General features: G+C 39.9%; 1 protein-coding gene across 1 annotated transcript in view; it reads right to left on the bottom strand.

Moving 5' to 3' along the window:
• YWHAE (tyrosine 3-monooxygenase/tryptophan 5-monooxygenase activation protein epsilon) overlaps window positions 1–25,679 on the bottom strand; it is a 51,226-nt gene that overhangs the window by 8,068 nt on the left and 17,479 nt on the right. The window contains exons 2-4 of the mRNA XM_012740635.3: window positions 10,132–10,331; window positions 4,313–4,419; window positions 3,372–3,578 (exon numbers count right to left, since the gene is read on the bottom strand). Coding sequence (XP_012596089.1) covers window positions 3,372–3,578; window positions 4,313–4,419; window positions 10,132–10,331 — 514 coding nt within the window. The remainder of the gene's footprint in view (window positions 1–3,371; window positions 3,579–4,312; window positions 4,420–10,131; window positions 10,332–25,679) is intronic.

Below are 25,679 nucleotides of genomic sequence, written 5' to 3'. Positions count from 1 at the left end.
TAATCCTAGCACTCTGGGAGGCCGAGGTGGGCAAATTGCTTGAGATCAGGAGTTCAAAACCAGCCTGACCAAGAGCGAGACCCTATCTCTACTATAAATAGAAAGAAATTAATTAGCCAACTAATAATATATACAGAAAAAATTAGCCGGGCATGGTGGCGCATGCCTATAGTCCCAGCCACTTGGGATGCTGAGGCAGTAGGATTGCTTGAGCCCAGGAGTTTGAGGTTGCTGTGAGCTAGGCTGACGCCACAGCACTCACTCTAGCCTGGGCAACAAAGTGAGATTCTGTCTCAAAAAAAACAAAACAAAACAAAACAAACAAACAAAAAAAAACCATATTTTCCTGGGTGGGTGTGGTGGCTCATGCCTGTAATCCTTACCCTCTAGGAGGCTGAGGTGGGACAACTGCTTGAGTTTAGAAGTTTGAGACCAGCCTGAGCAAGAGCAATACCTCATCTTTACTAAAAATAGAAAAATTAGCTGGGCATCCTGGTACACACCTGTAGTCCCAGCTACTTAGGAGGCTGAGGCAGAAGGATAGCTTGAGCCCAGGAGTGTGAGGCTGCAGTGAGCTGTGATTGCACCACTGTAGGCCACCTAGGCAATGGAGACTCCCATCTCAAAAAGAAAAATAAATGTGGGCAAAAGGACTTAAATATTCCTCTCCACTGAAGACATACAAACGGCCAACAGGCCGGCGCGGTAGCTCACACCTGTAATCCTAGCACTCTCGGAGGCCGAAGCAGGAAGATCACTTGAGGTCAGGAGTTCGAAACCAGCCTGAGCGAGAGCAAGATCCCGTCTCTACTAAAAATAGAAAAAAATTAATCGCCCAACTAAAAATATACAGAAAAAAATTAGTCAGGCATGGTGGTGCATGCCTGTAGTCCCAGCTACTCGGGAGAATGAGGCAGGAGGATTGCTTGAGCCCAAGAGTTTTGAGATTGCTGTGAGCTAGGCTGACGCCATGGCATTCTAGCCCAGGCAACAGAGTGAGACACTGTCTCAAAAACAAACAAATGAAAAGATGTTCGACATCATTAGTCATTCATTAGGAAAATGCAAACCAAAACCACAATGAGATGTTACTTCACATCCATAAAGATGGCTATGATCAAAAAAATGATTAACAGGTACTGGCAAGGACTTGGAGAAAATAAAATCCTCATGCATTGCTACTGCGAACAGTACAACCTCTGTAGGAAACTGTTTGGCTTCTTTCTTGAAATAGTTAAACACAGAATTACCACGTCTAATCAATTCCACTCCTAGAGGGAACTGAAAACAAGGATTCAAACAAATACTTAGTACTCCAATGTCCACAGGAGCATTACTGATAATAGGCAAAAGGTGGAAAGGAAACAAACCCAACTGTTTATCAAAAGATGAATAAAGTAAAAAATGTGGTATATACATAAAATAGATTATTTATTTATTTTTGACAGTGTCTCGCTCTGTTGCCCAGGCTAGAGTGCTGTGGTGTCACCCTGGCTCACAGCAACCTCAAACTCCTATCCTAGGCTCAAGCAGTCCTCCTGCCTCAGCCTCCTGAGTTGCTAGGGCTACAGGCATATGCCACCATGCCCAGCTAATTTGATTTATATATATACATGTATATAGATGTGTGTATATATATATATTTATTTATATTTTAATTGTCCAGCTAATTTCTTTCTTTTTCTTGAGACAGAGTCTTGCTTTGTTGCCCAGGCTAGAGTGTGTGCCGTGGCGTCAGCCTAGCTCACAGAAACCTCAAACTCCTGGGCTCAAGCAATCCTGCTGCCTCAGCCACCCGAACAGCTAGGACTACAGGCATGCGTCACCATGCCTGGCTAATATATATATATGTTGGCCAATTAATTTATTTCTATTTTTATAGTAGAGATGGGGTCTCGCTCTTGCTCAGGCTGGTCTTGAACTCCTGACTTCGAGAAATCCTCCCGCCTTGGAATCCCAGAGTGCTAGGATTACAGGCGTGAGCTACCATGCCCGGACTGCCCAGCTAATTTCTTTCTATTTATAGTAGAGACAGGGTTTCACTCTTCCTCAGGCTGGTTTCAAACTCCTGACCTTGAGCCATCTGCCCGTCTCAGCCTCCTAGAGTGCTAGGATTACAGGCGTGAGCCACCACCCTTGGCCCATAAAATGATTATTCAGTCATAAAAAAGACCGAACTTCTAATACATAGTTTAACACAGATTAACCTGTTCATTAGTATAATGAAAACATTATACTAACTGAAATAACCAAGATACAAAAGGACAAATATATGATTCCATTTGTATGAGGTACCTAGGCAAATTCATAGAGGTAGAAAGTAAAATATAGGTTTACCACAGGGTGGGGAGAATTCAAAATAGGGAGTTTTTGCTTTATGACTAGTTTTGTTTTGTTTTAGTTTTTTGAGACAGTGTTTTACTTCATTGCCTGGGCTAGAGTGCTATGGCATCAGCCCAGCTCACAGCAACCTCAAACTCCTTGGCTCAAGCAAGCCTTCTGCCTCAGCCCCCTGGGACTACAGGAGTAGGACTACAGGCATGCACCACCATGCCTGGCTAACTTTTTCTATATATATTTTTAGTTGGCCAATTAATTTCTTTCTATTTTTAGTGGAGACGGGATATTGCTCTTGCTCAGGCTGGTTTCAAACTCCTGACCTTGAGCAATCCTCCCACCTCGGCCTCCCAGAGTGCCAGGATTACAGGCAATGGCTACAGTTTTGGGTGAGGTAATGAAGTAGTTTTGAAACAAATTGTGGTGATTATAAAACACTGTGGATGTACTTAATGCTACTGAACTGTACACTTAAGAATTGTTACAAAGATAAATTTCATGTTATGTATATTTAACCACAATTTTTCAAAAGAAAAAGTTATGTACATAAACATATTCCTTAAATTTATCAAAAACTGAGAGCAAGCTGAGGTATAAATGGGAGGGTAGTTTCATATATATCAATAAGGACTGAAAATTGCTTATACAGTAAAGTAGAAAATACATTCCCTAGGAGCATAACTACTAAAAATATGCCCACAAAGACTAAAAGCTAATATACAAAAATTAAGATAATTCTATTATAATTACTCTCATTTCCTTCCTCTACTCATTATAAAAGTTAGATGCTTTTCAATCTACCAATGACAAAAATTTCCCCCATCAACATAATTATCTTAACTACTATGCTGGTGGTTGAGAAAGATCTGCCTTAATACTATCCAAAGCAGTTTCAGTACAAGCCAAAAGAATTATTGAATGACAAAGCCTACAAAAACAGCCCCAAAAAACAAGACAGAAAAGCAAGTAACAATCCTCCTTTGTAACCTTTTCCCCTTTCACACTAAGAGCTTTTGTTCTCCTCTATGACTTACCTGCAGGCACGGTCAGGGGAATTAAGAATTTCATAGTAGAATACGGAAAAATTGAGAGCAAGACCTAAGCGAATGGGATGCGTTGGTGGAAGTTCTGTCATTGCAATATCACTAGCAGCTTTATAAGCCACTAGGCTGTTCTCTGCAGCCTCCTTCCTGTCATTTCCTGTGGCAAATTCTGCCAGATACCTGTGGTAGTCCCCTTTCCTAAAACAAAACAAAACCAAAATTAAAAATTTTTTAAATACCAAGAACAATGATTTTTAAAGGAAAATGTTAAAACTTTTCTATACTATATAAAATAAAATGTGACAAAAATATATGTAACAAGTAACAGATGTACATCAATAACATAAAAAAAATCTCTTTCAGGAATGATTGGCTTGTCTAATTTTTTCCTTAGTGATTTCATACTGCCAAATATAAGCAAAATCCCAGAAATTAACTAAAGAGGTCTCAAAAATCAACAAAAAATTACAGTCTATCAAAATCACTTGATACACTAGAATAAGAAAAGTAAGCAGTTCCACAGTATTAAACAGTTTAATAATCATAAAATAGCCTATATAAAATGTTAGGATGTTTAGACTATACAGTGAAATGTATGGCTGTTGGGGGGGGGGGGGGAACAACAGGACAGAACCACAAAAGCAAAATATAAATACGCAAAACAAAGGCAAAAATACATTTTTGTAACAGTCTGACCATCTTAAATGCAGTAATATTAATTCTTCATGAGCAGTTGATTTGCAAGTGACGACTACGAAGAAATTTGTAAGTTCTGAGAATCACTCCTCCCATGTTTTTATCCTTCCAACATTAACTATCCTTCCAACATTAAATTATTCTTAAATAAAAGCTTAAGACCTACATACAAAAAGCCATGATTCTAAGAAGGCCAACTTTTAATCTTACATTTTCCCTTCTAGTATAGAACCTACATTTTATAATAGAAAACCTTGGACTCGCCAGTGTTAGCTGCTGGAATGAGGTGTTTGTCCAGTACATCCAGAATGTCGCAACAGATTAACTTTAGTTCAGTCTCAACCTGAAAAAATAAAATGAAATAAAATTAAAAATCACAGATTGTTTAAATCTACAAATTCTATACACTGTTACACATTCTACCTACCCCTCACTTTGAGGAAGACAGCCTAATATTGACCAGAACATATATCCCTCCCCAGCCCCCTTCCCCCTCCTCTTGACACAAAAGAAATGTTTCCAGGTTATGAAAAGTATCTTTTTCTTTTTGCTCACTATAGGTTAAGTGCTGTTAAAAAATAAAACTTAACACAGCATTCAACTATAGAATTGCCAATGAATTAAAGTGAGCACTGATTACTTAAGTGTTGGGTATTTGAATTAACTTTTTAAGCAAGTAGCAACTACTGTCTCCATTTACATGAAAAAACAGATACAAAAAACTAATTAACTTAAAAAACAGTGGGAGAGCTAAGATTTGAGTCCAGGCAGGAGCTCAGAATTCAAACAGAAGCAGTTTGCCTCTGGTACTCACATTCCTAACATTCCTATCGGGTCATTAAATAAGAAATGTCTGATTTCCAATCAAAAGTTTACTATATCTCAAATAACCACTACACATCAAAGAATGTGCCTACATTATAGACACAGTTTTACCTCCTTAATGGTAGCTTATGTCAACAGCTAAGAAGCCTGGAGGGCAAGTGGCGATAAAATCACAAAACGCATTTCCACAGCTTGTTGGGGCGTGGCTCACGCCTCTAATCCTAGCACTCTGGGAGGCTGAGGTGCACTCAAGGTCAGGAGTTCAAGACCAGCCTGAACAAGTGTGAGACCCCGTCTCTACTATAAAAATAGAAAGAAATTAATTGGCCAACTTATATAGAGAGAAAAAATTAGCCGGGCATGGTGGCGCATGCCTGTAGTACCATCTACTCAGTAGGCTGAGGCAGCAGGATTGCTTGAGCCCAGGAGTTTGAGGTTACTGTGAGCTAGGCTGATTCCATGGCACTCACTCTAGCCTGGGCAACAAAGCAAGACTCTGTCTCAAAAAAAAAAAAGAGACTTGAATGTTTTTCCTTGCAAGAAGTGGTCCCACCTGGAAAAGGTGGCAGTCAGTTGGTACAAGGTCTAGTGAATACAGTGGATGACAGAGTGTTTCCAAGTCCACCTGCTGTAGTATGAGCAGCACTGTTTGTGTGACATGTGATCAGGTATTGTCTTGCAAGAGGATTGGCTTGTCATTGTTGACCAATCTTAGCTGCTTATCATTTCTTTCAATTAGTAGACATCCACTATAATCAACGACCAGGTTTCACAAAGTTGTAGTGGATAACACAAACGCTGGACTACCAAACAAACATCATTAGTTCTTTTTGGATGAATATTTGGTTTTGGACTATTTCAGCACTGCATCTTTATCCAACTATTGTGTCAAATGCTTGCAATGGTCAAAAAGAATCCATTTTTCATCACATGTAACAATAAGGAGTAGACATGGTTTGCCTTTATGTGGTGACAGCAAAGAAAGACAAGCTTCAAGATGATGTCTCTTCTCACACTCAAAGTTTAATTCAGGCGGTACCCATCTATCCAGCTTTACCATGCTGATATATTTCAAATGGTTCAATATTGTTGGAATAGTAATGGCAACCCTTGCTGCTAATTCATGCTCAGGTTGAGATGAATTCACTTCCACCGCAGCTTTCAGCTCATCACTATGCACCTTGGTCTCAAGGTTGCCCACATGGCTCATTTTCAAGATTAAAATCACCAGAATGGAACTTAAACCATCAATGTACTTTGTGTGTTCATTAGCCACATCCTTCCCCAAACACTTTGTTGATATTTCAAGCTGCCTGTGCTGCACTGGTTCCACAACAGAACACATATTTGAAAATAACATGAATTTTTGAGTTGTCCATGGTTTTACAAAATTGCTCTAAATTTTCAAAGATAATCATAAGCCAAACTGTGTTTGAAAGACTAAGGATGTACCTTCACAATAAACGCCAGAAATAACAACTGTCAAACTTAGTCCTTAAGGAAATTGGACAGTTCATACTTAATAACCTAATACCTATGCTCAATACCAATTATTTCAGTGGTAGAGATCCATAACCATTTAAAGGCAACAAAAATCTGTACCAAAGTAAATGTTGCCACCCATTTCTATCAGTTTATGATGCTGAAAGCACATGCCACCTCTAAACACACACTCATCTTGCACTGTCGAACCTTTCTAGGTTCCTCTCATGTCTCTGGAATTTTGTCTTTATCCTAAGCAAAACAAGCTCTAATAAACTACCTGCCTGGTGGCTTTTCAAGTAGAGACTGCTGTAGGAGGTCTCCTAGCTCCTCGAATACTTGATACGACTGCTCTGTTATTACAAAGCCTTCCCCTCCGCAGAAGTTCATATCTACCTTCTATTTCTCAATTTTTGCCATCAACAGATCTCTAGGCCCTTATTCCACATCCTCTGAGTATATCCAGCCTACCTCTCCAATTAGCTGACATAATGTCAAGGTATTAGCATCCATATGTTCCATTCAACACAGTTCTCTGATCTCTACTCCATGGCTTTCACTCATCAATACCCCTAAACTGTGATGCTCCATACTAGAAGTCTGAAATTTTAATATTTCACTCTTGGCCTACAACTTCTTTCATTAATATTTTTATTCCTTTACTATTATTTCTACTTGGGGACTCATCAGGATATCCAGACTCTTGAACCTTTCATCTCCTCCAATTTATCAGTCACTCTGGTTTCCTGCTTCCCTTTCCTAATTAGCCCAAACCTTACAAACTACCTCATGGACTGCTCTCTTCAGCCCTTTTAACTTTCCCATTTCCTCATTCTTCTGGGACACCAAATCTTGCCTATTGACAATCCATACATACATTCTTTGTCCCAACATATTTGAGGGTAATAGTAACATCAATCCCAACTCATCTTATACCCTTAATCCTAGCACTCTGGGAGGCCGAGGGAGGTGGATAGCTCAAGCCCAGGAGTTCGAAACCAGCCAGAGCAAGAGCAAGACCTCGTCTCTACTAAAAATAGAAAGAAATGAGTTGGCCAACTAATAATATATATAGAAAAATTTAGCCGGGCATGGTGGTGCATGCCTGTAGTCCCAACTACTTGAGAAGCTGAGACAGGATTGCTTGAACCCAGGAGTCTGAGGTTGCTGTGAGCTAAGCTGACACCACTGCACTCTATCCGAGCAACACAGTGAGACTGTTTCAAAAAAAAAAAAAAAACCCAACTCATCACAAGTATGTTACTTAACCACTAAAAACCTGTTTTTCCATCTATACATGGGAATAATACCCCCCTTCCAGAGTCATCTTAAAGATTAAATACATGTAATACCTTGCACAAATATATGTAATAGAAATATATCCCTATTCAGGACAGTGCAAAGACAGAGATGTCAAGTTAGTAACTATGCTTCATCCCCCACCCCGGTCTCTTCCACCAGGATGTTTCTCAACAACAGCACTACTGACATTTGGAGCAGGGCACCTTTGTTGTGGAGATTACTCCACCATGCATAGTGAGTGGGGGTGCTTAGCAGCATCCTGGTCTCTACCCACTAGATGCCAACAGCACCCTCCAAATTGTGACAATCAAAAATGTTTCTAGGCCAGGCATGGTGGCTCATGCCTGTAATTCTAGCACTCTAGGACGCTGAGGCAAGAGGATCGATTCAGCTCAGTAGTTCCAGACTAGCCTGAGCAAGAACGAGATCTCATCTCTACAAAAAATTGAAAAATTAGCTAGGTGTGGTGGCACATGCCTGGAATCCCAGCTACTCAGGAGGCTGAGCCAAGAAGGACTGCTTGAGACCAGGAGTTTAGAGGTTGCAGTGAGCTATGACAATGACACTGCACTCTAGCCAACGTGACAGGATGTGACTATCTCCAGTAAAAAAAAGTTCCTAGACATTGCCAAAGGTCCTATGAAGTGCAAAATCACCTCTGGTTGAAAAACCCTGCACTAATATATGTAACCCTAAACATTTGTACCCCCATAACATGCTGAAATAAAAAAAAAAAATTTTGAAAAAAGAAAAGAAAAAAAAGAAAACCCCTGCACTAGAGTTATGGCTATCAAACTTTTTTTTTTTTTTTTTTTTTGAGACAGAGTCTCACTTTGTTGCCCAGGCTAGAGTGAGTGCCGTGGCATCAGCCTAGCTCACAGCAACCTTAAACTCCTGGGCTCAAGCAATCCTGCTGCCTCAGCCTCCTGTGTAGCTGGGACTACAGGCATGTGCCACCATGCCCAGCTAATTTTTTTTCTATATATATTAGTTGGCCAATTAATTTCTTTCTATTTATAGTAGAGACGGGGGTCTCGCTCTTGCTCAGGCTGGTCTTGAACTCCTGACCTCGAGCAATCCATCCGCCTCGGCCTCCCAGAGTGCTAGGATTACAGGCGTGAGACACCACGCCCGGCCTATCAAACATTTTTGAGCACAATCCAGAGTAAGGGAAGTATTTTATATATGTATATACATACACATAATATCTGTAATAGTTTTGTAAAATAATTCTTACCCTTAGCAGTGTCCACTTCTGATATTCTCTATTCTGTTTAAAAAGCAATGACTAGACTGAGCCTACTTAAGGATAGTAACTATTATATCTGCTTCATTTTTGCACCCACAGTACCTAGCAAATTGTGTGGCACAGAAGAGGAATTTGCAAATATTAGTTAAATTGGCCTAATATTAATTTCAAGTAGTCAACAAAGTATTTTAGTTACCACTATAAAAACAAAAATTAAATTTGTTCTCTACTTGTGCAATGCTGGAAAACTGACCACCACCCTCTGCAGCTTCCAGGGAAAAAAGTTCTTTGCCTCTGTCCTAAAATACCCTGTAGTCTGTAATTTCTAATCCAGGTAAATAAAAGATAAAAATCCATTATGATATGAAATGTACAGTATATATAAACGTGTGCTAAAATTCCACTGGCTAAGGCCAAATTACTGGCAGCTGTAAGCCTGAGACTTAAGACGGCCACTCATAAGAAACAAGTCTCCTTTCACTTAGACAACTTTTTCTTTAAACTATCAAAATAAAAAGGCAAAACTTAGGACATATTCAGGTAACAACCCCCCCCCCACTTCTTTCTGTTATATAAAATCCGAAGATAAAAATCACAACATTGGACATAAAAATTCTTTCAATGAAAAGATAAATGGTACCAAAACATGGCCAGGCACGGTGGCTCATCCCTGTAATCCTAGCACTCTGGGAGACCAAGGCAGGTGGATTGTTCAAGGTCGGGAATTCAAAACCAGCCTGAGCAAGAATAAGATCCCATCTCTACTAAAAATAGAAAGAAATTAATTGGCCCACTAAAAATATATAGAAAAAATTAGCCAGGCATGGTGGTGCATGCCTGTAGTCTCAGCTACTTGGAAGGCTGAGGCAGGATTACTTGAGCCCTGGAGTTTGAGGTTGCTGTAAGCTAGGCTGACTGACGCCACAGCACTCTAGCCAGGCAACAGAGTGAGATGCTGTCTCAAAAGAAAGAAAAAGAAAAGATAAATGGTACCAAAAACTCTACAAATTAACCCAATATCAACACCTATAGTTTAGAAACACTAACCAATTTTCTTTAAAATTACAGTATATCTGAAGGGTATACATTCTGAAACCCCCAGGATGCTGAAACCACAGATGGTATGGCATTCTCTCTCTCAAAATATCTTACTCTTGAAACTGTGGATAAGGAGGGGCTACTGCACCATAATCTCACCATTTGCCGATATTCCCGAATCATTTTTAGTTTGTCTTCTCCTCCCTTGTTTTCTTCTTTCTGTTCAATGCTGCTGATTATTCTCCAGGAGGCTCTTCTAGCTCCAATCACATTTTTATATGCAACAGATAGGAGGTTTCTTTCTTCAACTGTCAGCTCCACATCCATCCCTGCTACTTTCTTCATTGATTCCACCATTTCTATAAGAGAAAGCAAAATCAGAGACCTTACAAACTTAAAAGTTTTGTTAACATATTCCTTTCTAAAGAGTTCTTTATTCCGGCCAACCTAATAGAAAACAAAAGAATTGTGACAAAAATTACTTCACAATCATCAAAATTAATGTGAGTAAAAACCCAAAAAACATGTAAAAGAAACTAAGAGTCAACACAAGAAAAACTGGAATATAAGTTATTAGGAATCAGAAGACTATGTCATATAATATCTAGTATAATTTAGTATGTTTCCAGCATCTCAGTAAATAAATGAACTAGGAAAAAAATAAAATAAAATAAATGAACTAGGAGTATTTTTTCAGTAAAAATAACTTAGCCGCTGAAAACAAATATTAAAAATTTACAGGCTCTAAAATGTATTACCTCACAAATAAACTACATGTGCCCAAAACCAAACTCATGGGAGGAAAGGGAATTCATTCATACAGCAAAAAATATACTGAGCATATGATGAGTCACAAACAGACTTTCGGATGTTTCTACCCTTACTAGGAACTCATTCGTTGGTAAAACTTCTGATGGTTCCTATTTGTTACCACTAGGTGGCGAGCAAAGAAAGGGGCCCAGATAAACTTGGGTAGGAATATCCCTAAGTATAGGAAAATACACACAACACAACAGTGGGTGGTATGTAAAGAACTAAAGACATCTCAATAAATACCAACTGAATAAATATTTTAACAAATGAGACCCAAGAACCTGCATTTTAACAAGCACCCTTAACATACAGTAACACTCTAAGCATAATCTCTACCTTTCTTTTTTGAGACTGTGTCACCTAGAGTGCCCTGGCCTGCTTCACAGCAATCTCAACTCCTGGGGGGCTCAAGTGATCCTCCTGCTTCAGACTCCCCCAGTAGCTGGGACTAACGGGCATGTGCCACCACACCCAGTTAATTTTTTATATTTTTAGTAGAGGCAGGGTCTCGCTCTTGCTCAGGCTAGTCTTGAACCACTGACCTCAAGCAATACTTCCACCTTGGCCTCCCAAAGTGCTAAGATTACAGGCATGAGCCACTGTCCCAGGCCAGCGTATCTTAGCAGATATCATGCAGATGATGATTTTATTAAACACTACCTATTGGTATGCTAAATTAAGGGGAGTCTTCCTAATGTGTAACCACAGGAAAATATGTTTTGAAAATCATCCTTTCAGGATATCAGAAAATTAATAAAAATATTAAGATGTTGTAAGTCTCTTTGGCAAACAGTCTGGTAGTTTCTTTTTTAGTTAAACATTTACCAGATGATTCAGCAAACCTAGTTCTAAGTATTATCAGAGACTTTTTTATACAAATGTTCATAGCAACATTATCCGTAACAGCCAAAAAGTGGAAATAAATGTGCACCAAGAGGGGGAAAGAACAAGCAAATTGTGTTACACATCTATATAATAGAAAACTCAAATACAAAAGAAAAAAAAATTAACTGATACAAAGAACATGGATGAATCTCAAAAACATCATGTTAAGTAAAAAAGGCCAGACTTAATGAGTGAGATGTGCACCATCTGGGGGATGGTCATGATGGAGACTCAGACTTTTGGGGGGAGGGAGGGAAATGGGCATTTATTGAAACCTTAAAATCTGTACCCCTATAATATGCCAAAATAAAAAAAAAAAAAAAAGGCCAGACTAAAAAGACTATATGAGCCAGGCGTGGTGATTGATGCCTGTAATTCTAGGACTTTGGGAGGCCTCAATGGGAAGATCACTTCAAATCAAGAGTTCGAAACCAGAGAGAGTAACAAAAATTAGAAAAATTAGCTGGGCATAGTAGCATGTGTCTGTAGTTCCAGCTACTCAGGAGGCTGAGATGGGAGCGTCACTTGAGCCCAGGAGTTTGAGACTACAGTGAGCTATGATGAGCCTGGGTGACAGATCCTGTTCCCCCCACTTCCTCCCCCAAAACACCAGGAACAGTGGCTTATGCCTATAATCCTAGCACCTTGGGAGGCCGAAACAAGAGGATTGCTTGAGGCTAGGAGTTCGAGACTACCCTCAGCAAGAGCAAGACCACCTGTAATCCTAGCATTTTGGGAGGCTTAAGCAGAGGAATCACTTGAGCCCAGGAGTTGAAGATTCCAGTGAGCTACAACGCCACCATTATACGCCCAGTCGACAGGTACACTGTGTCTGAAAACACACAAAGACTACATGCTTCAATTTTTATCAAATTATAGAAAATGCAAAATTGAAAAAACAGAAAGCAAACAGCAGTTACCAAGATGTAGAGGTAAAATGTGTGTAAAAGAGTTCAATGGAAATTGGGAGGTAGGGGGGTGATGGAGGTAATGCAAACTGCTCCATTGTGGTGGTTTCACAACTGTATGCTTTATTCAAAATTCACTGGACTGTATATGTAAAAGTGGTACGTTTTATTGTATAAATTATATCTCAAGCTGATTTTTAAAAATACAATTCTAAAGCATTTAAAAAAGAAGTTGTAGGGTATGGTAGTAAGAAAATTGATTCATTTTTTGGAATCTGAAAACATTCATTTGACACATGTCCAATTTTGTTCTCTAAACCATGGCTATGAAAAAGGTTAAATTTGCAGGCAGTGAAGTAACCTCACTTTCATATTAGTTTATTCTCAAACCCTAAGAAGTCAAAAATATCTCAGGTGAACCAATAATTCAACTTTATAAACTGGTCCCAACAGTTTATAAAGAGCAATTCATAAATAATCCAGCTACACCAAAAACAGAACCATTAATTCTTTTAATTGTGGGGCTTTGCAACATTTTATGTGGAAAAACTATACATAGGCAGGAGGATTGCTCAAGGTCAGGAGTTCAAAACCAGCCTGAGCAAGAGCAAGACCCCGTTCTCTACTATAAATAGAAAGAAATTGACCGACTAAAAATATATATATAGAGAAAAAACTAGCCAGGCATGGTGGCTCATGCCTGTAGTCCCAGCTACTCAGGAGGCTGAGGCAGGAGGATTGCTTGAGTCCAGGAGACTGAGGCTGCTGTGAGCTAGGCTGATGCCATGGCACTCACTCTAGCCTGGGCAACAAAGTAAAACTCTGTCTCAAAAAATAAATAAATAAATAAAAAAGACAGAGACAGAGACAGAGACAGAGACAGAGACAGAGACAGAGAGAGAGAGAGAGAGAGAGAGAGAGAGAGAGAGAGAGAGAGAGAGAGAGAGAGCGCGCGCGCGCGAGCTCAGGCCCACACCCATTAACAGTCACTTCTCATTTACCTTCAACCCTTACTCCCAGCCCAAGCCAACTGCCAATCTTTCTGTCTCTACAGATTTGCCTGTTCTGGACATTTCAAATACAGGAAATATTGCAGGTTTGGTTCCAGACCACTGCAATAAAGCAAGCCATAAATTTTTTATTTCCCAGTGCATATAAAAGTTATGTTTACACTACACTGTAGTCTATTAGGTGTGCAACAGTATGTGTAAAAAAAGTACACATTTTAATTTTAAAAAGCTATTGATAAAAAAATGGTATGTGAGCTATGAGTGAGTCTCAATCTTTTTGCTCTTGCATCTCAATGTTGATGGCTGCTGACAAACCAAGGTGGCAGTTCCTTGAGGATGAGGTAGCTATAAGCAATTTCTTAAAATAAAACAGTGAACTTTGTGACACTGAGTCTTCCTTTCATGAGATATTTCTCTGTAGCATGCAATGTTGTTTGACAGCACTTTACCCATAGAACTTCTTTCAAAATTAGAGTCAGTCCTCTCAAACCTTGTCACTGATTCACCAAGTTTATTTAATAATCTAAATCTTTTGTTGTCATTTCAACACTGTTCACATCACCTAGACTCCATCTATCTCAAGAAACTACTTTCTTGGCCGGGCGTGGTGGCTCACGCCTGTAATCCTAGCACTCTGGGAGGCCGAGGCGGGCGGATTGCTCGAGGTCAGGAGTTAAAACCAGCCTGAGCAAGAGCGAGACCCTGTCTCTACTATAAATAGAAAGAAATTAATTGGCCAACTAATATATATAGAAAAAATCAGCCAGACATGATGGCACATGCCTGTAGTCCCAGCTACTCGGGAGGCTGAGGCGGATTGCTTGAGCCCAGGAGTTTGAGGTTGCTGTGAGCTAAGCTGACGCCACGACACTCACTCTAGCCTGGGCAACAGAGTGAGACTCTGTCTCAAAAAAAAGAAAAAAGAAACCACTTTCTTTGCCCATCCATAAGAAGCAACTCCTCATCTGTCCAAGTTTCATCATGAGATTGCAACAATTCAGTCACATCTTCAGCTTCCACTTCTAATTCTAGTTCTCTTGCTATTTGTACCACATCTATACTTACTGCCTCCAGTGATGTCTTGAACCCCTCAAAGCCATCATGAGGTCTATTAACTTCTTCCCAACTCTTGTTAATGTTATTCTGACGACCTCCTCCTCATGAATGTTCTTAATAGCATCTAGCAATAGGTTTTCAACTGATTTTTACCAGATCCATAAGAGGAACAGTTATCTATAGTAGCTATAAACGTATTTCTTAAATGGTAAGACTTAACTTGAAATTACTTCTTAATCCGTGGGTTACAGAATGGATGCTTTATTAGCAGACATGAAAACAACATTAATCTCCTTGTGTATCTTCATCAGAGTTCTTGGGTGACCAGGTGCATTGTCAATATTTTGAAAGCAATCTTTTTTTCTGAGCAGCAGGTCCCAACAGTGGGCTTAAAATATTCAGCAAACTATGCTGTAAACAGATGTGTTGTCATCCAGGCTTTGTTGTTCCATTTATAGAGCAAAAGCAGAGTAGATTTAGCATAGTTCTTAAGGGCCCTAGGTTTTTCAGGATGGTAAATGAGCAATGGCTTCAACTTGAAAGACACCAGCTGCATTAGTTTCTAACAAGAGAATCAGCCTGTCCTTTGAAGCTTTATTAAAGCCAGGCACTGTCTTCTCTCTAACTATAATAAAGTCCTAGGTGACAACTTCTTCCAATAGAAGACTATTTTGTTTACTTTGAAAACCTGTCGTTTAGTGTAGCCACCTTCATCAATGATTTTGACCAGATCTTTCTAGATAACTTGCTGCAGCTTCTATATCAGCATCTGCTGCTTCACCTTGCCCGTTATGTTATGGAGACAGTATCTTTCCTTAAACCTCATGAACCAACTTCTGTTAGCTTCAACTTTTCTCCTACACCTTCCTCACCTCTCTTGGCATTCACAGAATTGAAGAAAGTTAGGGCCCTGCTCTGGATTAGGCTTTGGCCAAAGGGAATGTTGTAACTGGCTTGATCTTTTATCCAGACTATTAAAACTTTCTCCACATCAGCAATAAGCCTGTTTTCTTTCATGTCATTCACATGTTCCATGGAGTAGCACTTTTATCACTTTCCTTCAAGAACTTTTCCTTTGCATTCACAACTTTGGCCTTCAACATGCCTTCCTTACTAAGCTTAATCATTCCCATCTTTTGATTTAAAGTAAGAGACATGCGACTTTTCCTTTCAATTGAACAATGAGGACATTATGGGGCTTTTAATTGGCCTACTTTTAATATTGCTGTCTCAAGAAACAGGGAAGCCTGGGAGGGAGACAGATGGGCAAACAGTTAAAATACACAGAACATTTATTGATTAGTTTCCTGAGTCGTGGTGCCCCAAAACAATTACAATAGTAACAGCAAAGATCACTGATTACAGCTCACAATAGACATGTAAGAAAAAAGTTTTCAAATATTGTAAGAATTACGAAAATGTGAATAGAGGCACAAAGTAATAAGCACACACTGTTGGAAAAATGGTGTCGATAGAGATACTAGATGCAGGGTTGCCAAAAACCTTCAATTTGTTAAAAGAAAAAAAATGCATTATCTGCAGAAGCACAATAAAATAAAGTATGTCTATAAATGAAACCACACAATATATGGCCTCTTATTCCTAGCATGGCTTCTTTCACCTAGCATGTTTTCAGAGTTCATCCAGAGTACACCATGTATCAGTCTACTGTATAGATATACCACACTTTCTTTTTAAATCCATTCATCAGTAAATGGACATTTGGATTTTTGCCTCTTCAGGGCTATTAAGAATGCTGTTACTGGCCAGGTGCAGTGGCTCATGCCTGTAATCCTAGCACTCTGGGAGGCCCAGGTGGGTGGATCGTTCAAGGTCAGGAGTTCAAAACCAGCCTGAGCAAGAGTGAGACCCCCGTCTCTACTAAAAATAGAAAGAAATTAATTGGCCAACTAAAACTATATAGAAAATATTAGCCAGAGTTGGTGGCACATGGTGCCTGTAGTCCCAGCTACTTGGGAGGCTGAGGCAGGAGGATCACTTGAGCCCAGGAGATTGAGGTTGCTGTGAGCTAGGCTGACGCCACGGCACTCACTCTAGCCTGGGCAACAAAGTGAGACTCTGTCTCAAAAAAAAAAAAAAGCTTACTTTCATGCACCAATATTCCAGCAAGTTTGATTCTTCCAAGGTTGTCCCTGTCAACTAGTATTGTAAAACAAATCTCTGCTGAGTTTCAATAATATAAAGACAGAATACAAAATCTAAAAAGGGGACAGGTGTCTCTCTACCCATCAGACTGACAAATCACCACAAGGCTCTACAGTTCCTAATGAGATTCAGGTTCAAGAAGGAAACAAACTGTTCAGAATCAGTCATGGGGAAAATGAACAGGCTCTGTACTGGCTGACAGGATTACTGTACCTTGTACCAAAGCATACAGGGTCATAACCTGAACTTGTCCCAACAAGGGGAAAAATGTTTGCTGGCTGTCATACCACCTAATCCTGATTTTAAAGACAGAAAATTGAGGCTAAGAGCAACTTGTCTAAAGTCACACAATGGTAAAACCCAAATTTAAACCCAGACCATCTAACTTAAGAGCATGAGCTCTTAACCACCACACTTGGAGAGTGTTCGTAGAAAGGAGAGTGTTCATAGAAACAAATTCTTCAGTCTAAGAAGACTGAAGATGGCCGGGCGCGGTGGCTCACGCCTGTAATCCTAGCACTCTGGGAGGCCTAGGCGGGCAGACTGCTCGAGATCAGGAGTTCGAAACCAACCTGAGTAAGAGTGAGACCCTGTCTCTACTATAAATAGAAAGAAATTAATTGGCCAACTAATATATATAGAAAAAAATTAGCCAGGCATGGCGGAGCATGCTTGTAATCCCAGCTACTCGGGAGGCTGAGGCAGGAGGATTGCTTGAGCCCAGGAGTTTGAGGTTGCTGTGAGCTAGGCTGATGTCTCAAAAAAAAAAAAAAAAAAGACTGAAGATAATGACACCAAGGGAAGAAAAGGTCACAGCGTCAGACACAGCCTTAAAATGGCTCTGTCACTTATGGTTCTGGCCTAATCAATTAGCCAATTACCTTTCCTCTGTCTATGCCTAGGAATCTATTCATTCCTCTGGATTAACTCCAAATGTCTTACTATGTAAAGCCTACTTGTATTCTCCCATCCATGTTCATATTTCTCTGCACTAAGTATCAGTGTTCATCTTCCTATCAAATATTACCTTCCTAAAAGGACATGAACTATATGTATTTTCATTCTATATTCCCAGAAAAGAGCACACTATCTAATGCCATGAGAGGCACACAAATATTTGATTAAAGAATGAAGAGGCCAAGATGAACAGTGCTAGAGACTGAAATACATTTTAGTGGGAATGACTAGGTATGTCCTAGGTAAATGAAAGCTATTTAAGGGCCCCTCCTCTAGATTCTATAATAATTTCTGGGCAATTTCAACAGGCTCTGTTTCTGAAGCCCATTTTATTTAGTGGGAAATTTGGTAATATCTATCCCTAAAGGAGTGCCTGAAATCCAAAGAAATCATTTTGAAGGGCTGTTTATGAAATATATAATTAAACAAAAGTTTAGTTTAGATGTCCTATGTTGCCACAGGTTAGCAAGATACCTATACAGTGAATTATTATTTTCAATTAACAAGATTTTGGCATCTACAGCAATTTATCAAGTGTCTAATATATATAGTTAGTGCTTGAACAATACAGGGATTGGTGTGCTGACCCCCCATGCAGTCCAAAATCCACTTTTGACTCCCCCAAAACTTAACTACTAATAATGTACCATTGCCCAGAAGCCTTACCAATAATATAAACAGTTGAAAAACACACAGACTAGTATTCTACATGTATTTTATGCATCCATGACAACCCTTTTTCTTGATTTGATATTTCTAGGCTCCATGGTTCATCTTCAAGTTTTTCCAAATTGTCACAAATCTCCTAAAACTTTTCCAATATGTTTACTGAAAAAAAATCTGCATATAAGTGAACCCACACAATTCAAAGCAGTATTGTTCAAGGATCAACTGTAATCTAATCTTGAATCCTGTATGCGAAATGACTAAAAGGAGAATGAACAATATTTCCTAATTCAAAAATCAAAGCATTTGGGGATATGCTGAGAAACTAGTACACTATAATCTAGAAAGCCTTACCAGTTTGTCTGCTATATATTATCCTGAATAATGAATAGGTAGACTGTGTAGGGTTATAACTTGTCCTTATATGGGAGTGGCTAGATAGTGTAAAAAGCAGGGAACAGAAGGGAGAAATAGAAAGAAAAGTGCAACTTTATATAATAAATATAGATCTAATTCCCAATCAAGAGCCCCTAGGACTCCTTTAGAGCCAGAGAGTTAAAACCCAGCTCTTTATCTCTTTAAAAGACTAAGATGATCCCAGCAGCTCTGCCTTACACTCTGTAGTTCCCATTCTCAATGAAAATAATCCAGATGACAGAAATGATGATGAAGATGTAATAGAAGTTTCAGTTGACTGAGGAGGAACTGTTGGAAAGAAATAATCTCTAGCAAAGATCCAAGATGAGAAGACAATAAATTTACTTCCAGCTTACTCAAAGGCAAGCTCCTAAAATACCATGTCAAATGTAAAGAACTCAAAAGTTATCTTAGGGGTGACTCAGAATTACCATGGGAAAAGTCAAGGGGAAAAGCACAGCACCTCTGTAAATTGTAAAGCTCTATAAAATTCACCTCTATGTCACTATGAAAATCACCTCAGTAAAAATCTCCCTTGACAACTTACTGGTTATCAGGCATGATTGTTCGAAATTGTTCATTTGGAATCTGTAAGAATGTATGTTCTATGTATACGATTGGAATGACATATGGAGGAGTCTTTATTCTTCTGAGATAAACTAATATAATAATTCTATTAAATAAGAGTTCTTCAAAAAGGGATGTAGATCCACTGCTGAATTAGAAGTGGCAACATAAGGCCGAGCGTGGTGGCTCACGCCTGTAATCCTAGCACTCTGGGAGGCCCAGGTGGGTGGATCGCTCAAGGTCAGGAGTTCAAAACCAGCCTTGTGAGCAAGAGTGAGACCCCCTTTCTACTATAAATAGAAAACAATTAATTGGCCAACTAACATATACAGAAAAAATTAGCCGGGCATGGTGGCGCATGTCTGTAATCCCAGCTACTCAGGAGGCTGAGGCAGTAGGACTGCTTGAGCCCAGGAGTTTGAGGTTGCTGTTAGCTAGGCTGACGCCACAGCACCCACTCTAGCCTGGGCAACAAAGTGAGACTCTGCCTCAAAAAACAAACAAACAAAAAAAACCAAACAAACAAAAAAAGAAATTAAGGAATGAATGAAAGAAATTCCACCAGAGAATCAGGCTGCATGATTTGCTCATATTATGAGGCATGCCATGGAATTAAAATGCCCTTCATAGGCCGGGCGCTGTGGCTCACGCCTGTAATCCTAGCTCTTGGGAGGCCGAGGCGGGTGGATTGCTCAAGGTCAGGAGTTCAAAACCAGCCTGAGCAAGAGCGAGACCCCGTCTCTACTATTAATAGAAAGAAATCAATTGGCCAACTGATATATATATAAAAAATTAGCCGGGCATGGTGGCACATGCCTGTAGTCCCAGCTACCAGGGAGGCTGAGGCAGAAGGATCGCTCGAGCCCAGGAGTTTGAGGTTGCTGTGAGCTAGGCTGACGCCACGGCACTCACTCTAGCCTGGGCAACAAAGCGAGACTCTGTCTCAAAAAAAAAAAAAAAAAAAAAAAAAAAAAAATGCCCTTCATACAGCATGCACTGTTTAACATATCAGCCAAAGGATGATTTTATTCATCTTCAGAAAAACTGGCACATAATTTTGCAACAGCTCTGGCTCCTCTAAGATTCTAAAAGGCAGGAAAGCTGACTGTATTCTATTTAGCATCTCAAAACAGAAAGCACAAGAGACAGTAATGTTTTAAACCTTTTCTGAAGAATTGATAGACCTAAATTGCAAATGACAATTCTGTATTCCCAAAGGAGAGAATTGGTGTGCTTATCCAAATCACTCCCAAAATCTCAATAGCCTGACACAATAAATTCCTCTCTCACATCTTTAAGCAAGTGTCCACCATTTTGCAGCTGCACCATCTGGTACCTGAAGCTTCTTTAGTCAAAGAAACAAGATAGACAAAAATCAGGAAAAGACTTTTCACGATACTCTGCTCAGTTACACATATAATTTCTGCTCACATTTTATTGACCGAAAAAGCTAACACAAACCTGCTGCCTAAATACAAGAGGTTGGGAAAGAGGGGAGGCACTATAACATATCGATATGCCAACCCCCACACACAAAAGCCAATGGAAGGCCGGGAGCGGTGGCTCATGCCTGTAATCCTAGCACTCTGGGAGGCCGAGGTAGGCGGATTGCTCCAGGTCAGGAGTTCGAAATCAGCCTGAGCAAGAGCGAGACCCCATCTCTGCCATAAATAGAAACAAATTAATTGGCCAAGTAATATATATAGAAAAAATTAGCCAGGCATAGTGGCACATGCCTGTAGTCCCAGCTACTTGGGAGGCTGAGGCAGGAGGATTGCTTGAGCCCAGGAGTTTGAGGTTGCTGTGAGCTAGGCTGACGCCACAGCACTCACTCTAGCCTGGGCAACAGAGTGAGACTCTGTCTCAAAAAAAAAAAAAAAAAGCCAATGGAACCTCACTAAAAAAGGCTGTCAAAGCAGAAGTCTTTTTTTTTTTTTTTTTTTTTTTGAGACAGAGTCTCGCTTTGTTGCTCAGGCTGGTTTTGAACTCCTGACCTCAAGCAATCCACCCTCCTTGGCCTCCCAGAGTGCTAGGATTACAGGCGTGAGCCACTGGCCAAAGCAGAAGTCATTTTAAAGGGCATAGATAAAGATACAAATTATGAGCAACTAGTTAATGCAAACCACAAATATAATTTTGTCTTTGGTTAATGTTAATCAAATGAACAACTTAAACCATCTCAAATTAAATTGCTTTCATTATACTGGGGGAAAAGTATGTAAATTGGGTGGGGGAAAATGCTTCCTCAGTACTAAATCCTAAGGAATTTACCATGTGGACCTTTACTTAAAAAGAAATAGTCGCCGGTGGCTCTCGCCTGTAATCCTAGCTCTCTGGGAGGCTGAGGCGGGCGGATTGCTTGAGCCCAGGAGTTTGAGGTTGCTGTGAGCTAGGCTAACGCCATAGCACTCACTCTAGCCTGGGCAACAAAGCGAGACTCTGTCTCAAAAAAAAAAAAAAAATAGTCACACAAAATGTTTGACTAGATTTACACAAGAGAACCAACTTCAAATAGATACTTCTGGTCTCAAGAAATCACTGATGGCATTTCTGCAAAAAACTGACATGAGTCCAGGTGTTATGTTGCTTGCAATAATCTGATAAAGTTCACAACCTCCAAAGAATGAATGAATGGGCCGGGTGCGGTGGCTCACGCCTGTAATCCTAGCACTCTGGGAGGCTGAGGCAGGCGGATTGCTCCAGGTCAGGAGTTTGAAACCAGCCTGAGCAAGAGCGAGACCCATCTCTACTATAAATAGAAAGAAATTAATTGGCCAACTAATATATATAGAAAAATTTAGCCGGGCATGGTGGCGCATCCCTGACGCCCCAGCTACTCAGGAGGCTGAGGCAGGAGGATCGCTTGAGCCCAGGAGTTTGAGGTTGCTGCGAGCCAGGCTGACCCCACAGCTCGGGCAACAGAGTGAGACCGTCTGGAAAAAAAAAAAAAAAAGAAAAGAATGAATGACCAGCTAGGCAAAATTTTGACAATCACTAAACAGAGTCAACTCACAGAGCAAAATACTCTTGTAAGTTTTCTTAAATTTTTTAAGTGTCAGTAGTAATGTCCCTACTTTCACTTCTCATTTTAATAATTTGGGTCTTTTCTCTTTTTCTTTTCTTTCCTAGACAAAGTCTCATTGTCAACCCTGGTACCTGGGTAAAGTCACAGGGTAGAGAGTCATTGTCCCTGACTGCAACCTCAAACTCCTGGGCTTTTTAAAACAATCCTCCCACCTCCGCCTCCCAGACTGCTATGATTACAGGCACCAGCCACCTTGCCCAGCCCACCTTACAGATTTCTAAAAGGTCCCAGTATCTTGGTAGTGATGAGAGCACTCTGCTGTTAATATTTAGGAATACATAGCGGCAAAATTTTTTTCTAAAATAAGTACCTTGCATCTTTCTCTATTACACTGTCAAATACTCTATGGGAGGCATCAGTTCTGTACCATAAAGCATGTCAAAGAAATCTGACCTGGACAATTGTAAAGAGCAGGTACTATCAGTTAGCCAGAAAAGAAATTCAGTGATCAATATGAAACTTTTGTTTTTTGAGATAGGGTCTTGCTCTGTCACCTGGGCTAGAGTGCAATGGCATCATAGCTCACTCCAGGTTCAAATGATACTCCTGCCTCAGCCTCCCTAGTAGCTTGGAATACAGGCATATGCCACCACACCCAGTTAATTTTTCTATTTCTTGTAGAGATGAGGGTCTCACTGTTGCTCAGACTGGTCTCAAACTCCTGGACTCAAGCAATCCTCCTGCTTCAGCCTCCCAGAGTTCTTGACTTGCAGGCATGACCCACCCTGCCTAGCCTCCTATGGAACATTTGATTGTTGATCTGCACTTTAATAAGCCAATCAGGTTAAGCTAGTTACAAAACATTCTGTGAAGGCTAAACTAACTTATACTGGTTTTTAAACTTTAAATTTCTGCCCAAACTTGACAATTTAGTGTTATCATAAGTAAATCCACTTACAGACACCTGTGTCTGGGGGGGGGGGCAGGGAGAGGAAAGTTTGAAATAAAGAAATTAAAAAAAAAAAGTAAATCCACTGCTTAAACCTGCACAAAGTCTGTGATGTCATCATGTTCAGGTTAACTATTTGTACACTCATGTTCGTGTACTTCCAAATCACTTAAGAGCTCTATGGAATGCTAAAACACACAAGATTTTACATTACTCAAAACTATAATTTTCGAAAAACACTCTTAACTAATTCTAATTTTTTTTTTTTTTTTTTTTTTGAGACAGAGTCTCGCTTTGTTGCCCAGGCTAGAGTGAGTGCCATGGCGTCAGCCTAGCTCACAGCAACCTCAAACTCCTGGGCTCAAGCAATCCTGCTGCCTCAGCCTCCCGAGTAGCTGGGACTATAGGCATGAGCCACCATGCCCGGCTAATTTTATATATATATTAGTTGGCCAATTAATTTCTTTCTATTTATAGTAGAGACGGGATCTCGATCTTGCTCAGGCTGGTTTCGAACTCTTGACCTCGAGCAATCCGCCCGCCTCAGCCTCCCAGAGTGCTAGGATTACAGGCGTGAGCCACCGCGCCCGGCTTTAATTCTAATTTTTAAGTCTACTTCTTAAGAATCCTAAACTAGTTCAACTAAGTAACATGGAAAGAACTAAGAATAAAAATCTTGAGATTTGTAACCTTAAGAGTCTTATATCACATATATTTAGGAAGATAAAATGCTACACAGCAGTAATCACTACTTGTATTTAATTAAAACCAGCAAAATATCATGAGATGTATCCCAGTGGGTGTTACAAAGAGTTATAAAGAAATAATTTGAGGTAAATAGCTGGACAAGATTTAGGAACCAGTCTCCTGGGATTTGTTTTTCTTTAAACAAAGACTTAAAATTGTTAAGAGTGAACAGGAGTTCACTTTAAAGCGACATGTCAATTACTTTGTCTTGAATACCATTGAAGACACAGTATGTCCAAGTCTGTATCTGATATAGAAAAAGAAAAAAGAAAAAGACACAGGATGCTATAAACAAAAAATAAGGGAAGGTCTGGGAAGCATCTCTGAAGAGGTCCTATTCTAATCCACTCACACTTTCACCATTCTTGTAATATCTACATACCATTTGCACTCATATTTGTTAGACCAAATGACACACACTCTGGGAAGCTATAGCATGGGAAGATAATACCACAGCATATAAACCACCACCTCTATAGCCAGAAAGATTCAGACTAGATTTTCATTCTGGCCTAACTGTTCATTACACACTATTTGACCTCAAGTACATCATTTAACCTCTATGAGCTTGCTTCCTCATCTATAATGTGGAGAATACCCACCCCTCACTGGGTTATAAGAGCTCAAATGAAACTGTACAGTAAACTGCCTGTCTCATACATGAATCCAATCATATGTTTAATTCTTTTTCTTTGCTTGCCTGACTTCCAAGATTAAAAAATAAAACAGGAATCCAGATGGATGTAAGCACTTAGGGGCATTAATGTGCTTGATGCAATGAAGAGCTAAATAAAGAACACAGAACTTAGAATCTAAGTCTAATAAAGTCTTTTGTATAATCTGGCTCCATGTTTTCTTTCTAACCCAGATATTCCATTCTTATGTCTCAGATGCTTAATCTCGTATCTATGCCTTTAACAACGTATCGAAAAGAACCTACCTCTCCCACCATCCAAATCTTACCCATTCCAATGAATGTCTCATCTACTACTCAAGTGTTCCCAGACAACTATAGCCTACAATGCCCTTGTGTTCCCCTTCTCTAAAATTCCTACATCGTAGAAGTTGGCAATTATCATTCCTGTTTTTAGTCACAATTCTCCTAATTAGACTGTAAACTCCTCCACATTAAGTACTTTTTTAGGATGAGCTACTGCACTCAGCACAAAGGTAGGTGTCTTAAGAAATTATTTTATCATTCATGAGGGTAAAGTTGTTCCCAAGACATGCTAAATAAATACCTTTGGCCGGGCACAGTGGCTCACGCCTGTGATCCTAGCACTATGGGAGGCCTAGGTGGGTGGATTGCTCGAGGTCAGGAGTTCGAAACCAGCCTGAGTAAGAGCAAGACCCCGTCTCTAATATAAACAGAAAGAAATTAATTGGCCGACTAATATATATAGAAAAAAATTAGCCGGGCATGGTGGTGCATGCCTGTAGTCCCAGGTACTTGGGAGGCTGAGGCAGTAAGACTGCTTGAGCCCAGGAGTTTGAGGTTGCTGTGAGCTAGGCTGATGCCACTGCACTCACTCTAGCCTGGG

Source organism: Microcebus murinus, chromosome 18 (genome assembly GCF_040939455.1).
Source record: "Microcebus murinus isolate Inina chromosome 18, M.murinus_Inina_mat1.0, whole genome shotgun sequence".
Taxonomy (NCBI): Eukaryota; Metazoa; Chordata; class Mammalia; order Primates; family Cheirogaleidae; genus Microcebus; species Microcebus murinus.
Note: the sequence above shows the minus strand (reverse complement) of the source record. Positions and strands in the feature narration are given on the sequence as shown.